This window comes from Atractosteus spatula, chromosome 15, assembly GCF_055471065.1.
Source record: "Atractosteus spatula isolate fAtrSpa1 chromosome 15, fAtrSpa1.hap1, whole genome shotgun sequence".
Classification (NCBI taxonomy): Eukaryota; Metazoa; Chordata; class Actinopteri; order Semionotiformes; family Lepisosteidae; genus Atractosteus; species Atractosteus spatula.
In genome coordinates, this window is record NC_142720.1 from 19,738,601 (window position 1) to 19,757,396 (window position 18,796).

The 18,796-nt window shown below is 38.5% G+C and overlaps 1 protein-coding gene across 1 annotated transcript in view; it reads right to left on the minus strand.

Moving 5' to 3' along the window:
- Positions 1-15,746, minus strand: part of fmn2b (formin 2b) — an 89,460-nt gene extending 73,714 nt beyond the window's left edge. Inside the window, exons 1-3 of the mRNA XM_088933775.1 lie at positions 15,724-15,746; positions 11,024-13,113; positions 5,814-5,980 (exon numbers count right to left, since the gene is read on the minus strand). Coding sequence (XP_088789901.1) covers positions 5,814-5,980; positions 11,024-13,113; positions 15,724-15,746 — 2,280 coding nt within the window. The remainder of the gene's footprint in view (positions 1-5,813; positions 5,981-11,023; positions 13,114-15,723) is intronic.
- Between the last annotated feature and the right edge of the window lie 3,050 nt (positions 15,747-18,796).

Consider the following 18,796-nt stretch of genomic DNA (forward strand, 5'->3'; position numbering starts at 1 on the left):
AGCTCCTTGACTGCACAACGCTATAAAGAATGTTCTTGCTCCACACACTGCATCAAACCCTGTGCACACCAGAGTATCGGCTGCATTTTGTTGGACGTTTACCTGACCTACAGTATCATTTTTAATGTCTTAATTTTGCCAGTCACATTTTGTAACCTCCATGTTTATACAGTATGGCCCAATGTCAAAAGTACAACCTCTTCTCTTATGCAGAGATACTCCCTCAGCTCAACTGTGAATGACAACATATGGCCATAATGCACATTCTCCTCTTAATAAATAGTTAATGGCTTAGAGTAGGACATTTTCAACCCTGAACCTGGAAAGCTCAGGTAACACTGAAACAGGTATCCTTTTAATCTTCCTATTACAATGGCTTCTGTTTCTTTGGACACATGACATTGTTAGATTTGGTATAAAATCGAAACACCATTCAAGCCTCAAGGACTACTTTTCTCAACTGAACAAATTACTTTCTTCATTGATCAATAATATTCAAGACTTTCCCCATCTTAAATCATGCTGGTTTAAGGGACTGAAACGCTCCAGCACTAAGGCTGGAATTAAGGCCTTGAATAGACAGCCTATAAAAAGCTTTGAATTATGGATGTTTTGAAATGTGTACATATCGGTATATTTTACTAAGCTGTTCTATCTAAAAATCTAGAAGGTAGAAAGAGTAAAAAAAAAAAAGTGGGAATCACTAACCTTTGAAGTTTCAAATTCACTGCATCTTTTCTGTACAGTCGGCTTTAATTTCAGGAGAGACAGATCTGGACTTGATTCTCTTATTTCACAGAACCACTCCCTGTCATCACTTTTCAGATCCCGTCTTATCACAAGCAGCTTCCTGAAAATCTCTGGTACCTTGGTCAGGGCATTTTGTGCTGTGCATGAAAAAGCAGGTGTAATTTGCGACCAGTTTCTTGCCTCTATACTGCTCGGGTGCTCCATTGGCACAAAATAGGCATCAGCAGTTCTCTTCCTTTTTCCAGAGTCACCAGGGTTCCAGTCAAGACAAAATGTTCCGTCGCAAGCAGCTTTATGCTATTTATCAAACCTCTCCTATATAATAGATCACCTCAGGTGAAGAAAGTTTTGAGGTAATGTTTTACTCCACAAGGTTAAAAAAAAGTAAATCCTTTGCAATAACTACAGTACAGGTCAGCTCCAGTTACATTTACGTGATGCTTGCTTTTAACTCCAGCACTTTGGAGATTATAGCCTTCATTTTTCCTGGAAATCTAAACTATTCAGCACGAATCCAAATATGCTCCCATTTCTGCATGCATTCTTCACTGATGAAAGCAAGTGAGGCGAATATGCAGCATCAGGAATTTCCCGTTATCATGCTTCAAACCTAGACGGCACACAGTATAGGACACCGATTGATGGATCCTACCACATTAACAAGAAATGGACCTCTGAAGGTTTTTCAGGTACTCCTACAAATCAAACTCCTTTGCAGAGAAAAAACGTTATTTTTTTCCAATCAAATGTCCATGGACAGGTTATAGGTGTATTTCCTTGATCTTTCATCTACTCACTCTCATTCTCTTCCTACCCTGAGTGTCCAAAGCTGCACTTGCAGATCTCTCAGGCATATTGGTTGACCAGCCTGCAGACAGATCAAGTTCCTCCACAACAATTCTATACGCAGAAAAAACGGGAGATGTTCAATTATTTAGAGGTCAACCTGCAGCAATGTCGTTTCACGTCACCTGCACTCTCAGATCTTCTGCACGGTCACATTTCATGTGTGAACCAATCAAGGGCACACTGGATAATTCAGGAACATGCATATGTAAACCAACAAGAGCAGCCACTGTTACTGTTTAACACGATGGAAATTCACACAAACCTGGCACATGGCAAGACATTTTGCTCAACAATGCTGCCAAGACTCAAGAGCAGGACTGTCATTAAGTTTAAGAATCTATTAGTTTAATCTATAACTTGTACCTACAGTAAAAGTTACTATATTTCATAATCAAGGGGGGAGGACCCAAGATTAAATTAATGAAAATGGAACATTATCACCTAGTGAATTATGAGAATCCTTCTGCCTATACAGTACATGGCATTTCCTTATAGACACTTAGGTTATCTACAGAAGCTGCATTTGTGCATGACATCAGCACAAGTACTCATACAGTACATACAGATGGTATCTTTCCAGGATTCAGGAGGGTTCAGCAAGAACACTGATTTGACATTGATAGTGAGACACAAAAAAAAACCTTTCAGTGCATATACAGTAGTTATTAGGCTGAATAATGATTTAATATATTCCCAACTACAGGTTGGTAAAGCTCATTTGTTTTTTTTATTTTACAGTAATGTCCTGGACTATTCACCATAAAAAATATTTAAAATATTAAATTAAAATTTTAACGCCTTAACACCTATTAAAATGTTCTCATTGCTCAGGAAACTGCACTGAGAAGAATGTGTGAGGTAGACAGATCAGGTGGCACAATAGGTTTTTAAAGCATGCGGTTGTTATACTGAATCATAATGATCTAACACATTTGGAACTATAGTTTGGTATGGCTTACATTTCATTCACACCAGCAGCCCTTTAATAGTAATGCAGATAATAAAGTTTCAAGAATTATATACTGTATACTGTATGCTTTCTTTATAGATCCAAACATCCATGCTAAGATGCTTAAGAAATAAAAAATGAGGAGAGCTGTTTATCTTAATGTATATAAATTACAGATTGAAAAAAAATATATTTGAATATTAAACAGGGTAACAATATACTGTAGCATGACATAACAGGCATAGAATCATGTGACCTTTCAAAAGTGCATAGAAATACTGCATTACTTTGCATACAGAATACTTTAATTTAAAATGGTAAATAACTATCATAGTTCTCACATTTAGAATAAAAAATGTCCTCTAAAAAGATTTCTTTCCATCTTTACTCATCTTTCTGCAATTTTTATGATCTTTGAAGGAAATAAAGCCTACTGTGCTACAAAGTGCTTATTTTCTCAGCTCGCTGTTGCATAAGCAGTCCAAGTAGGTGAGGTTAACACTTATGCTCAAGGTGTTTCTTCACTGGAGCTTTTGTTTTCTTACACTTCATAAAACAATTTACTTTTGAGAGTTGTGAGATATGAACATGAATCTAAATACAGGGACCTAACTGCCATGACCCCTTTCAAACTCTGCAGGCTCGTAAGGAATATTTTGATACCAGCCCTTTTCATGCCTGAATCTTATATAACACTGCCACCAGATGGCAGGCATGTGCAACACAATGTTTAATGATCGACGAATAAACAGAATTTGAAGTGAGGACGGAGGACTGTCACAAGTCAACAAGAGTTGTGCAGCCTGGTGTCCCGTAAAGGAAAGAAGGTGAGAATCGAGTGCTATTACAAAGGTTCTTAACTTATTTTCATTTAGTATGTGAAAAGATTACTTAAATTCTTGTATATGTATTCCCAAAAGCACCCAGTCAAAGAGATCCACGATTTCTAAAAAAGGTCTGCAGAAAAAACACTGGTGGTGCTGGATGAGGGCTACTGACCATTTTAAGCATTACAGCCATAGGTTATACTGGTTTCTGAAATATTAAATATTATCCAACACTGATCTAGCTATTAAAGAAGCTGTCAAGTTTAAAACGCATATCTGATGCGAGTTCATGTTAAAGCAAATAACATATCGAGAGACCAATCATTACATTCTGATTGCTATCCTCATTCATAAACATAAGTTCTGAACTAGCAATATTGTCATAATTCGTCATGCCATATAGGTGACCTGCTGCCAGCAGTAAAGTACAGAACAGTACAGTATAGAAGCTCACTGAGAAAGCCACGCACACACGGCACTGATACTACGTCAAACAACGAGCAACGTTACAAAAGAGCACCCAATGATCTTTGACTGCTTCCAAAGCACCAAACATTCTCAAATTAACCTTTCAAGTGACTGAACATGCTTTTATTCAAATATATCACTAACTTTCATTTTAACTGGGAAAAGGACTAGCTAATCATTTTAAAATCATGTTCCGCTTTGTCCAAATTGAGACAATAACAAGTAACCCTGTCCTACCATGCAGGTCTACCTTTACATTTATCTTTATGTTGCAGAGAATGGTGTTAAATTCTTATATAATAAAATATTCAGATCTGGGAAACCTTTTTACAACATTTCAATTAATGCCAATATGAATTTTCTTTCAACTTTAGGTAAGTAGATATTATTCAAAAATAATGTTTAGGATACCAAACAGAACAAAAATATACTGTAGTGAAGTAACTTACAAATGCAGCCATCTAGAATGTGCATCAAAATTCGCATTAGTGGAAAGCAAACAGCAGTATACTACAGTCTGTTCCGGCATCCCGAATTTCACCCTTCACTGCTCAAAGATCGATAGGTGGCACTCATGTTGTATTAGATGTTCATTTCATGTGTTTTGCTCAGTGAAATAATTGCATTTCTTGAAAATATAACCAATAAAATACAGTACATAGCCTAGCTACCGTTATAAAACGTAATATGGCCCGTTCCATTAGATTACTGTGTACTGGATGGTACTTCGAAATACAGAACTGTAACATTCATGTACTGGAAACCTACAGTACAGTGTTTTGCAGCAAATAAAGGAAACATCAGCATTTTGAAAAAGCAGGATCATGCTATCTGCTTTTCCTACATTGTGATCACTGCGGGATTATGATGATGTAATGGAGAGGGATTCACATGGTAATATTGCATCTACAGTAGATCTATACTGTACTTCTTTAGCATGTATCTACACATTTAGCAAGTAATCACGTGTATTTGCCCTTGTGCTGTGTTTTATTACTCATCATTGTAAAAACATATTGAGCATTGATGCCTCATGTACAAAGCTATGCTTATTTTACCATTCTCATGAATGAAAAGCACAATCAGTTCCACAAGCTCATAGCCAACCCACATTTTTGCCTTATTCTTGGGATGTAATTCAAAATTTGATCTCTTATTTATGCCATGCAAAAACTTGCAACATTTTCAAAATATGGTATGATAGTCAATGCTATCTACAGCTCAAGTCTTCCAAGAGTAGCCTACAATAAAGAGATATATATAGTGCATTCCTCAAAATCATATTTCTGAAAGTACTTTGGTTTAATTAATTATAGCCATTTTCCACTACAATCAAACCAAGAAGAATATTTACTTCATATGCAGTACTATTGTATTTTGAACTTCAGGAAGTTTTGGAATTCACTCCTCTTCTGCACAAGAAAAACAAGGAAGTGCAATCAACCCCCCCAATGCACTGAGGACCTTAACGCCTATTAACCTACTGAAGTAGCACGTCCTTCACAATCGTCCCTTCAAACTTGAAGGTACTCAGGATGCCACAGGAGTTGGTTTCACTAAGAAAGTGTCTTTCTTACCAATTCACACAGTGTCCTAAGGGTAGGTTTGGAATGGATCTTGCCAACCTCCCCATGCTATCCTCAGTAACACAGTGCCAATCATACACAACCACTCAGGGAATCCCAGTCACAGTCGGCTAGTAACAGTAGATGACTCAGGCTCAAAGTACACTCATCTGAATCACAGAGCTCAACTTGCGTTCGCAATGCGTTTTATGGTTGCGCAGCTTGGGGGCACCTATAGCTCTGCATGTGAGAAATATCAGCCGTTTAACACGCTACTGATGAAAAGACAAAAACATTTCCACCTTTCATGCCTAAAGAAGGCTCCACAGCCGAAACTTTGCGTCTTTTCTTTTCAGCATGCACTAAGCCTTGACTTGTTCCTAAAGAAACACCGAGCATACTCACGTCAAACTTGGGGGTGACCTGTGATGTGCTTTCCCCATACTGCTCCCGGAAGCAGTCACTGAACGGCAGCAGCAGCCCCATGGCTAGGATCCGAGAGCACAGCTTCTCTGCCTCCTCTGGGGGGGCATCCTCCTGCTGCTTGAAGAACTTCTCCAGCAGAGTACGCCCTGAACACCAGAACACATGTCAATAAGTCATTCCGAACTGGGGTTAACATTCACTTACTAACTCATCTGTCTTATCTATAGGGGAGACAAAACCCATTTTTAAGCTTCTCCATGCTCAAAGTACTGTACATACAGTACTTAAATGAAAATTTGCTGCATCAGATTCAGTGTTCACTTTTTAACCTAAAAAAATATCATTTTGCTACAGTAAATTAAAACCGTTCCCAGAATAATTCTGCAGAACACTGATATTCTGTTTTTACAAGCAAAGCAACGTGATTGTGCATTTTGTTACAGAAAGACTCAAAGCAATATCAATCATTTAAGTGTGATATAAATCATTTCTGCTTTACTAGTTAGGCTGACTCCAGAAATTTGTTTCTAAAAGGAAATATCTGGGGATTGCTCTGTTACAAAGCTTATAAATCGACTAGAAAATGTACTGTAAACAGTCATCTTATAAAATATAAAACGGTATATTTTAGCATTTAGAATGTTTTCATGCAAAGCTGTATTCATTATAAACATGATGAGAATTCACACTAAGTTGGCACACAGCAGGCTAGAAAGGACTTGATCACAGAAAATTAAAGATTATTTTGGAAAGTGTCACAGACAGAAAAACCTGCAGCAATTGCAGATATTACAGTAAGCTGATCATCTGAAGGAATGAGTCACAACTGCAGCAGTATTTTCCTCCTTCAAAGACCGATTAAAGTAAACTACCAGTTTATTTCTGTGACCTGGATGAGCTGTTTTTACGTCAATAGCAAAGACTGGTATAATAATAATGTGGCAACTCTGCAGTCCTTTCAGAGCCATAAACATTAGCTTGCATAAGGAGGACTGCACTATACAATATTTATGATTTGGTCAGCTACAAATAAGCATTTCCTGGGTTAATATGCAACATGAAAGAGCAATATGGAATCACGTTGGGGGTTGTCAAAACAGGTAACAGTAACAAATGGACATCTGACCTTTGGCTGGTTTACTTTTTAAACATTGCTAGTAATTTAGTCAATTTCTAAGCAAAATTTAATGGTTACATTACTCTGAAAACAAATTGCATATTCAATTTTATGAGACATGTTTGGTCACAGCCAATGAAAGAGGTGTGTCAGTAGTCTCATTTAAAAACAGTTGCCTATCACAAACTGTAGCAATTAGGAATGAAAAGGAAAATAAACCAGTATAAAAAGGCATCTTCCCATTTTACACTAAAATCAAACCAAAACCAAATGCTGCATTTGTCTTCAAATGTAATACTAGCTAATACTGTATAAAAGTTACAGTGAATAAGGCCAGCATGAATAAAATGCCATATCTAAACATCTGATAGCTGGAGGCAAGATTAAACAGTAATTTACACATCTTCAATGTCTGAATTGTTCATTTTCTGAAGTCAGAACACAAACATCCACCTTATTCTTCTGCATGCAAGCCAAAATTCAATTCTTCATTAATACTTGTGATCTCCACATGATTGTTTTCACAAAGGATAGCATTACTAGGTTGTCACCACAAATGTACACTATTTAGCCCCTAAGCCTTACTGCAAGGCTTCATGGGATTACTCTTTTAAAACTAAGAGAAAAAATATTCTAGGCACACAGATCCACACAGCATAGTAATAAGAGGCACTAACCATTCTGATAGATTTAGAAAAAAATGAATAATCTTAGAGGCTGTTAATCTACATAGAATAGCATTCTGTGACAGTAAGGCTCTGAAGAGCCTGATTTGTTGTGGACTATATCCTTAGAACACTGATTTAAATATCTGAATTTTTATGGAATAAACAAATATAGGAACAAGAAGAGGTTAATCTGTAGTTGAACTTACTTTTTAGCAGGGAATTAACCTCTGCTTATTATTTTGCAGCTCAGCACAATATATAAGTAGTTGCTCATTCTGACCCAGTGTAATTATACACACTTGTAATGTAAAATGTTTGTAAACAGGACAAGTAATTAAATAAAAACAAGTGGAGTAATGCCAGGGTCTATAAGTCACTGCCAGATCAGACAGCTTATTTTCTTAAGGGGGGACATCTTTTCAGTAGCTTCAACAAGAGACCAGGATAAGATCTGGCCTGCTGAGCAATTGTACTGTAGCTTGATTACAGAAATTACACTCCTACCCTCTGTAATAGAAAACAAAGTTTTAAACAGGTCCTATAAATCAGGTACACATACTGTATCTAAGCCTCTGTTAAGTGGACTAGTGTGCCACACCTATCCCCCCCCAATTTCCGTCAAATCAATCCCTTTACATGTCTCATTTGAGGAACTTGACAATTCATATGGTCTAAAGTTAAAAGAATATAAAACCCCATCTATCCTCTGATAGTGAACACAAGCCCAAACAAACAACTGACAATGCCTGTTTGACAGTGCCTGGCCGAGGACTACTAAGTGCAGAGCTGGCACAATGACCTCAAACTGCTGACTATCGTATCAAATCAACATGAAATTGTACAGCCACTGCAAGTGCGCCACAAGGAAAAAAACAACTGGGGACTGCATTATCGGTTAAGGTAACAGCCTGAACATACTGCACAAAAGACAAGAAGACTGATTATAGTTGCAACATCTGTCAAGCGCTTAACTAATACTAGCAAAACATTTTTAATATCGTATGCCTATAAATGTTCAAGATGTACACATTTTGCACTCACCTCATGAAGTCTAAGAAAGAAAAACAAAGGATACTCTCATAAATTAAGTCAACTTAAGGACACGTGAATATTTTACACAAATACCCTTTTCAGGCCGATCCATCCCATCAAGGCTGTTTTCTTTCTACAGTTTCACTGCAAAATCGATTGGAGTGACAAATCATCACGAGGCTGCCTACTGGGTGTAATCAAAGCCATATACAAGCTCGAGCTCTTCTTCCAGGGAGAGCAAAACATATATGCCTTGAAATAATGTCTGAACTTTTTTAAAAATTACTTTTAGGGTAAGGCAATCTGGGGAATTCTTATTTGTGTATGAGAAATGGGAAAAAAACAATGCTACTAACTTTATGAGGATAAAAACTAAATCCTGTCCTTTTCAAGACTTGACTAACCTATACCTTAGGGTTAAGATGACAATTGCTTTCTAAAACTTCTAAAACTTTTTGCTATTGCCGAGGGTAGGCGTGTAATTTTGGTATTCAAGCTACAGTGGCCCACCAGCCTAGAGCTTATCCTGGTCTACACAGCAGTAAGTGAACTCCCCCCATTCCCTCGGATGGCAAACCAATCCACGACGGAGCCAAAACCTTGACGTACGCTACTGCAGCACCTGTCCATAGAGCTGGGTGGGCTGGAGAACCCGGGGTAAACTCCCTTAATCAAGGTACTGCAGCAGTACCTACAGGAGGGACTGAAGGATACAAAGGTCACGAAGAGAAGGAGGCCTTTGGGCCCATCTAATCCAATTGGTATTTACTGGCTAACTGATCCCAGAACCTCACCGAGCTACTTCTTGAAAGAAGTCAAGAGTATCGGCTTCTATGACACGACTGGGTACCTTGTTCCATACACCCATGCCGCTTTAGGTAAAGAAGTGCCTCCTGTTCATTGCTCTACAGTACATGCACTCCCGCGTAGTTTCCACCTTACTCGTTGGTGCGGTTTCACTATTCGTTCTGAAGTAATGGGTTGGCTGTCTCCCCACTTTGTCTTTGACTTGAGCTCACAGCCCACAAATTATGAGTCCATAGACTCTACACTACAACTAAGAGAGGGCACATTCATTTGATTTTGTATTAGGCCTTCAGGGTTTTCAAGTGAAATAAATATTCCACTAGATCAGAGCAGAAATAATGTACAGGATGTGTAAGTACCAATTTTCATTTTGCACTGTTGGCAGAGTCAATTGTACTTTCTAGACATTAATTGCCACAAGTAACCAAACAGAAAAGAGAGCTACTACTCTACTAAAAAGGAAAATTTTGGACAACATTACAAAAAACCAGAAGCAAAGCTTGCTGAACAGGTAGTTTTGTAGTACAGGAGCCCCCCAAAACAGAAAACCATAGAAATTAAGTGAGAAAAAAAGATTTAGCTTTGTCATATATCTTTTCTAATAAATATTAAAATTAAGCTGAAATACTAAGAACATTTCTGCAGACTTAAAGCATGTGTTCATCCTTGTGTTTTTTCCACTACCTCCACCAGACCGTACAATTAACAAACATCAAAGGTTTCATATATTACAAACAACTGCATTTTATTAGCTTTTTAAAATTAAAAACATGCATATTTCCCTGTATTTCCAAATCACTGCTTTATTCTGCATGTTCAGGACAGGGAAAGCAAATAAACACTGGCCTCTAGCTGAGTAGTAAATACAAGCAAGCTGCATGTTTATCTGGAAGGGGAAATCCCAAGAATCCCTTCCTTAATTACAGTATCTTGGAGCAGGAAAGGGGGATTAACACAGGGAAGGTGCAATGCAGGGTGAAAGAGGAAAGGTCATTTCGCTGTATTGATTCAAGAAACACTGTGGAGCTACATGTCAAAGGGATTATCTTTTAAAAGTGTTATCTAGATTCTGACAAATTGTATGCACAGCATGAATGTATTGCTAAACTAAACTCTTTCACATCTATATTCAAAACCTTCTTTAGAAGGGCCTTTACTTAACCGGTTCTGTTATTTATTCCTCTGCTCCTACTGTATTCAGTACCCCCATCTACTGTCTCCTGTTGCTTTTCTGCAAAGCGCTTTGAGAAGCCACCTTCGAAGGCGCTATATAAAATAAAGTTTATTATTGCATGTATTGCACATAGAAAAAATCTTTCCCATGACATCGCTAGAGAAAACCCAAGAATTTTCTTTTTCAGCAATTCTGCCTACAGGTACAGCGTATGAATGATGTCAGTTGGCACTGTATGGTAACATGTAACCTTCTCTGGTGCGATACATAATTTGCCATTTTAGGTATGTTACCAAGTTGATAAAAACAAAGGATGTGAAGAAACTAATAAAGCATATACCCAGTTATTTTAACTTCATGCAGTGGATCAAGTTGTACAAATCAAACTCACCAGAAAAGATATCATGGAAGCTACAGGTGGAAGCCTGGACCCCAGACGACTTGCGAGTAACGCACAAGGGCTGGCTGCCTCCTCTGAGCCTCTCTTCTGATCCCCCATACTCCAGGTAATCTGCCGAACCCGTCTTGTTGGACCTAAATTTGGACAGCTCATCAGTCCAGTCCGCCGAGCGGCTGAGCGGCCCAGTTATGCTCGAGGACCTCTGCTTCTTGAATCTCCGCCTGTCGGGCCTGTGGCCGAGGTCGCAGTACCGTCTCCGAAACAAGGGACTCTGGGATGGCGAGGGTCCTGGAGAATGGTTTGGGGAGCTGAGCTGTCTTGTTGTTGTTTTGATGTAAGAGGGGTGAATTGGAGGGTAAGGCTTGACAGTTGGGGAGGATGTGGAAGTCAAACTTGTCCTCAACAACCGATTTGTTAAGGGACTTTCAGGGTGCCACTGAGAAAAGGGCACGCTGCTTTTTCTATGCGGCACAGTAGGGTCTTCGTCATCATCTTCTGCTTTTAGTTCCAAACTGCAAGTATGTTCCAGCGATTCAGTTAATGCCTCCCTGCCATCAACAGTCCCATCTGAGGAATCAAGTGCTGCTTCATGGCTCCCATCTAGTTCAGCGCGACTTTCCTTTAGGAGAGATGAAATATCCACATTGGCCTCCTCTTCTTCAGGCCCCTCTACACTTTCAAACGAGGCGGTCAGGTCAGGGATGCTGTTGGCGGTTGTTGCCGTGACAACAGGGCTCCCACCTCTCCCTCCGCTTGCCTCTGCAGGAGGCTGTGCGCTCTCACTCAGGGGCTTGTGTTCTTTTGTCCCAGGAGAAGTACAAAAGGATTTCTCGGATTGGCTTGAAGCCTCACTTAAACCGTTTTGCACGTCTGCAGTTAAATTACTTTCTTGCCTTGCGCTGTCCAGAGAAACATGCAGTTCGCCAACATGGCCATTCTCCCAGTTAAAGGCAGCTTCCTGGTCTGCAACGTGCTCAGAGTCAGGGGGGGTTGTTTTAACATCACCCGCATGTTTATACTGAGCTATCCAGCTTGGCTCCTCAGCGGCTGAAATAATAACCCCCTGCTGCATCCTAATAGCATGCTGGATATCAGAAAGCAAATCCTCTTGTTCTGCAGCGGAGTGGAAACTATAGATATCAGTATCAGAGCCAGAGCTAGCCCTTTGTCCCTCCTGGGTTTCCACGGTTGCCTGTCGGCTCTCCATCGTGAGGTGGAACCTCTCAGCTTCTGTGTCCGACAGGCCCAGCTCATCTGCGGAAAGGCTGATATCGGGGGTTTTGGTTTGGATAGAGAGCGCACTGTCCAGCTCATCTTGCTGAGAGGCCTGGGTCTCCAAAACATCCTCTTTGGAGCCCCCTGACAACCCCTTTGCCTTGGACAGGTTCTTACGGAGCCTGATGTTTGAAAACACGGACGCTTTAGAATCCGATTTGGATTTCTTCTTGCTGGAATCTCCCCCTTTGCCATGTTTGCCATGTGCCTTTTTACCGTGCAATCCTTTCTTTGTGTGTTCCACCTCCCTGGGCCCCCCAGCTTCTTCTGTGGCTTCACTGCTTTCCCCTGCTGCCCTTTTCAGCTTCCCATCCTGATTCCCCATGTTTATAAGCAAGCGGACTCCTTTCGCAATCAAGCCATGCTGATGGATGCTCTTTGCTTTGCCTCTCGGCGAGATCCTTCTCAGTAATCCGGGCTTGCTTTCCGGTGACGAGAGCAGTGATGATGCGGATGCAAAGGAAACAAACGCCTGTGCGTGCTCTCCCCCATCTGCTAGAGCTGCTGTTCTGCATAATGGGCTGCTTGCTGCTTGCTCCTCAGGGACATGCTCAGTGCAGCACTCCTGTCTGCAGACAGCTCCTTCCCCCGGCTGCTTCTGTTCCTGCTGCAGCTGACAATAGTGCTGCTTCCCCAGGCTCAGCGAGCTGCTCTTTCTCCTGTCTTTGAAAGGAGTTCGGAAAAAGCTCTCTCTCAGAGCGGGGACCTGCTTTTCAATTGTCTGGATGGCTTGCATTATGTATTCAAGGGATTCTCGGTCACTGACAGGCAGACATAGTTCAGGAGAAGGCCCCGGCAGTGTTTCACTACAACAAAAGACAAATAAGAAAAAAAGAACATCTTAAAAACTATGAAAACGTGCATTGCATACAGCACTGTTTTATGCAAAACATCTTACATTACACATAAACTCTGCACATTTAGAAAGAAAGATTTCAGAAATACTGCATGTTTATGAAAATTATTGCAATTTGAAGAAATTTAGTTTTCACACTGTATGAATCAAATTCTTATTTGTGGAATATTAAAGTAAAAGTGTGCTACAGATACAGAACAAATGAAAAATAGTAATATACAGTACTGTAGTTTTGCTTTAACAGAACTGTTGGTTGTTTAGAGGTAAACAAAACGTACTGCAACTGATTTATACTGACAACCAATAACCAATTATAATAGGTTTTAGAAAAAGCATGTTTTTAACATGTTGTATTAGAACTCTAGCTACTTCCTTTCCTATCCATGTTCATCTGTTTAAAGACACAGCATGAAATAATCTCCCCAGGGAGCCGGGAGAGCAATAATAAGGTTCTAACCTCCCTTCTGCCTTTCAAAACACTCTACCATCCTGAAGGATTAGGAAGAGATATTACATTACACAATAAGGATGAGGAAATCCAATTTAATATTTAACAGCTTGCAAGCTGCAAACAAACTAAAAAACTAAGCTCACATCCTATGCAAAATATGGTTATAAAGTTAAATGCAGCATTTAATACTCACATTACAAAACTACCCTATAAATGGATTACAAAGGTCTGAGACACTGGTCGACATGCATTGATGTTTATGTGCATGTGTGCAAATACACAGAGTAAAGAAGTCAGAAATCCTTGGGTTATTCTAAACATAAAAAGAACTAAAAATGCATTCCAGCATTTTTATATTGTTCAGTAACGAACTTGATTGAAGATGTTGCTTACAACACAAATAATAATCTAATTTGATCACAACAGAATCAAATCTAAAATTACACTACTGATGCAACATCAGCATTATACATTATACAGTATGTACTGTAGCAATAAAAAGGGCTCTTAATATTGTCTTAATATTCCTTAGAAAGTACTGTAGTAATTCTTTGTCATTTTCATACAGCTGTAGGCTGTTATTTGTTTTAATTCCGGTCTGTGAATGAGCCAACAACGCATATTTAACACATTCATAAAACATTTTATTAGAAAGACCAATCCAGTTAGTTGCAATAGTAAACTGAAAACCCTTCAATGACATCGTTCCAAGTCAGCGTTTGATTCACATAGTAAATACATATGCATGAACAAAATTAAAATATTAAAACTACATACTGTATGTACACCTGGTCCCTAGAAAAGGCACCGTTTGGGCTGCACATACAGTATTAACTGCTGTAGAGATCATTTACTGTTTACTGATGCCAACGCAATTAAATTATCCTGAATAATAAAACTACTGTCAACAACAGATAGTGGCATGAAATGCTGTCTTTAGAAGATTTCTTCATTTTGAGGCAAGTTTTTTTGTATAAAATACGTAAATTGTTCATCCCTTAGTTTTACTGCTGAATTTTAAAAATATTTTTAACGGGTTATTAGAGAGCTGTGCTAAGGAAACGGATTTTACAATCTGTTTGAGTCGGACACAAACATTTGGAGAAACAAAATAACAAAAACGAATGTGTAAAAACAGAAGTGATCATTGTTAAGGTTGATATTCAAAGTTCTCCGTAGTTCCGTAAACCCTTAAACTTTAAGTGGACACGTTGTGTTACGCACACGAAAACACTGTAATCACTTCGAAACTAAACGTAAAAACTATCGTCATTCCAACTGCTAAACCTTAAGAATCACAGTATCTAAACCCACTTCACAGGATAAACGTAAGCTTTCGAGTTACATTTCTTAAAGAAAGTTTTACAAATATTTACAAAAGTGATATTATGTAAAAAAAACTGACTTGCCTTAGTCCTTCTGTTCAATATTAGAATAAAACCAGAACGGCTTCAAATTTATAGGGCTTTTTCAATCACATGAACTCTGAAATGACTCATTTTTAAATCACATGTCTTCTAGCCAGCAGAACACTTAGCTAACCTTCACTAGTTTATAATGTACCATTCTTAATAAACTCTCCATATACTTACTAAAATACTTTAAAATGTAAAACGTGACTACTTTTCCTTGCAGTAAACTTGTTTGTTTGTGCATTTGAACTTTTAAAATAAGACATACCTTATTTAATTAGGCTGATTTGGAAGCCATCAGTGCGTGGCTCGTCCCTAACTACAAACTATCAGAATATATTTGTTTAGCAAGTCCAGCTTCCAATATTAATTTATACCTTTTTATAAATAAAATATGAATTAAAAAATACAAAGAATAATTACATTCAGTTACTTAAAAACATCTGGACACCTCTAGAAATACTTAACTGTGCAATAAAAATGGAATTTCAGTTATGTCAGAAGTGTTGGTCCCAACATCGGAAAATTAAGGTCGAGTTTACGAATGTTAACATTTAAATCATCTTTAATTTATTTCTGTTCAAGATATTATCACAATTTATATATATATAAATAATTCTGGAGCCTAATCAATTAAAACTTAGATATAAAGGAACTTAATTCTGAAAGCTATATTAAAACTAAGCAAACTCATTACCTGTAACCAACGTCTACCTCCATTGTTAAAACTTTCGGCAGGTTTTTTTGGGAGGGTGGGGCGGGACACCTACTTACGCTGTTTTTTTTACATTGAACACGTGGTTCCACAATCCGTGGAGAGGTCCACAATTTAGCACGTGATTCCAGAGTCCGTGACGGGTACCTGTCGTCGGGATTAACAGAAACGGGTGATGCTCTGTGAGACAGTCCTATCGATTTGTGAGCTAGCACCGTGGAAACAGCTCATTCGCTCTACAGTGGGGAGTGTTGTAATGCACGTCTTTCAGTTTTGCCTGTTTTCCTTTTGCCTGTAAAAGTCAGGCAGTTGTGGGAAAGCAAATCCAAGGAACAAAAGCATTCGGGGTTTGTGAAAGAGCCTCCTTTTGTGTACTTTACTAATGCTTTTTTTCAAAAGCTCATACTGTATTAATATTATATCTTCTTGATCCTAGCATCCATCGTGAGTTATTCAGTATCACAGAATCCATCAAAGTTGTTCAAAGTGTACAGCACGAACCTTCAGCTATAGAAAAAGCAGTTCAAAAAGTAACAATATACATTTATTTTTAATAAACAATATTTTCTGGCCAGCAAATACTGGGACAAAACAAGAAAACTTTAAGAAATTCATACTCACTGTCATGGCACGCAGAGTAGAACAGAAATATTCTCCTTCCCAGTTTTTGGTGCCATCCTTTCCCTTGTTTGCAATTGTGCAAAGTGTTTCCTGACAGCAGAGCCGAGTGCATTATTATAGCAGTTTTTCCACAACCAAATTATTCGGTGGAGTGAGCAGACAGAGGATCCCTTTGCCCTGAGTCAGGACAGACTGTTTAATGGCAGTGCTGGCTGTCTGCCTGAAGTTTATTGACAGAAATAAATACAGAAAGAAATAACAAGACCTTGACTTTTCTTTTTGTAAATTGAAATTAATTTGGCCGCAGAGAACAACCAAAGTTCACACTGAAGTGTGGAGGAGTACACGTCATTCAGAGTGCTGGAATTGCTTGGAGCTACAGAATCTGTGGAGCCATACCATTGTCATAGACCACACTCTTCAAAGAATTACATAAGAGTAGGTAACGGAAATCAGCAAGGGACAAATACAGGATCTGTTTTGCCGTGTTTGTAGACTAGAAAAAATCTCCTTCTGCTTCACTTTTCTGGTCCCATTCTAAAAGCTTATCTCATTGTGCATTATGGGTCTGTCAGTCTTTCAGAACAGCAGTAATGTCCCCCTGCAGATATTTGATCATATTCTTGTACATCTGCAATATCATTATGATGATCATTATCAAGAAATAAAAATTCTGTACAACATCTGCTAGTCATTTACAATAGGTTATGTATTACTCTGCCACCTCTTGGTCAGATCAGGATCAAGCACTATTCCTACATACAGTAAATAATGCAAACTGTAATTATTGAAAATTACAGTTAGCAGCTAAAATATTCTTAATGCATCTTTATCATTTCCTTTGCTGTTTTAGTTTTGAATGGACCTTGTGTTTATTTCTATTGCATTCTTTCTGTTTACGCATACAGTAGATGTTTTGAGCTGCAAATTCACAATATAAGCAGAGAATAATGCAGAATCTGAACAAAATAACAGCATCATGTAAATTCAACATTTTTAAGTGATTATTTATGTAAGAGACAACAGACATTTGAAAATGTTCTGCTGGGTAAAATAAAACTTTGTTCTATACTGACACTGTGTGGTAAAGTTTGTGCATTGCATTTAGCCTTATCCACCAGGATTTTCAAATATTTAATACCTAATATGACTGGTCCTTACAACAGGATGAAATGAGGTTATGTTGAGTTTTCTAAATCATTGGTTTAGATAATTAGTAAAGACATGCTAGATATTCTCGGACTGTCAAATTATACTGGTCTAAAGATCTGGTCTGTTACTGAACCCCAAACATTTTTTAACTGCATAGGGACTGCTGCAAAAGCTACTGTATACTAACTTCATATCATTTGAATAAAAGATGCAAAAAACAATATTATCTATGACATTGATCTTAAACCTCCTTTCAGCAAAACCTCTGGTATGAAAATGTCTTCAGACTTGTTAATCAGTCAACTTTGCATAATTAATAATTAGGCATGAATGCACGTTGCATTTAAAAAGTGCTTCATTACAGTATGGATACAGTACTGCTCTGCAGTCTCACAGTTCTAGAATGCCCTTGGGAGACTCTCTGTGTGGACTGTGTGCACATTCTCCTTATCCTCACTCAGGGTATTGTTGGGCACTCCAGTTTCCTTCTACTGTCCAAAGACCCGGTGTACAGTACATGCCCTGCGATGGACTGGCATCCAGTTCTGCGTGTAGTCTCACCTCAAATTCTATTCTTTCAGCTTGCAACCTCCCTTGCCAGGGATAACTAGCTTTCCAATAATAAATGGACAATATTGATTGTCTTTCTACCAATTTGATTAGTACAATGCATACTGATTAAACTGTTTCATTTTAATTATCTATTGATTTGTTTGTTTGTTTTTTGCTGCAGCAGCTTTTTTCTGTTCTGGAACTTCAAGGAAGAAGAGCAGCATTTAGGAATGGCAAATCGTAAACTTCTTGGGTATCCCAGTAAATGAAGGTCATGTGGTTCAACAAGTTTTTCAGCTGTATTTACAGTATATACAGGTACAGTAACAATTGAACAGGCAAATGAGACTACCATGATGTCAAAACATAATGCTTTCACTCAGCATGTCAGTAACACTTAACGTTACAATGTATGCTAATTTATGCAGTTTGAAATGCAGACGAGTTTCAATATCCATGTTTTAATGGTCAAGGAGTTCTTTCTAATCATACTAATCATATCTCCCTGTGGAGATCTGTCAATACCTTAGGCCAGTTCAATCTATGAGGCAGGGTCATTTGTTTTCTCCCCACAAACAATACAGAGTCACGGGATGGACTGTTTACCGTTCAGGTCAAACTTGATTCTACAACTCCATGTGCATCTGCTTCATGGGGCTTATGCTGTATAATGTGCCTCAGATGAACCTGATTTTCACAGCCCACACCTTGGCTCAATTACTGGGCTGTT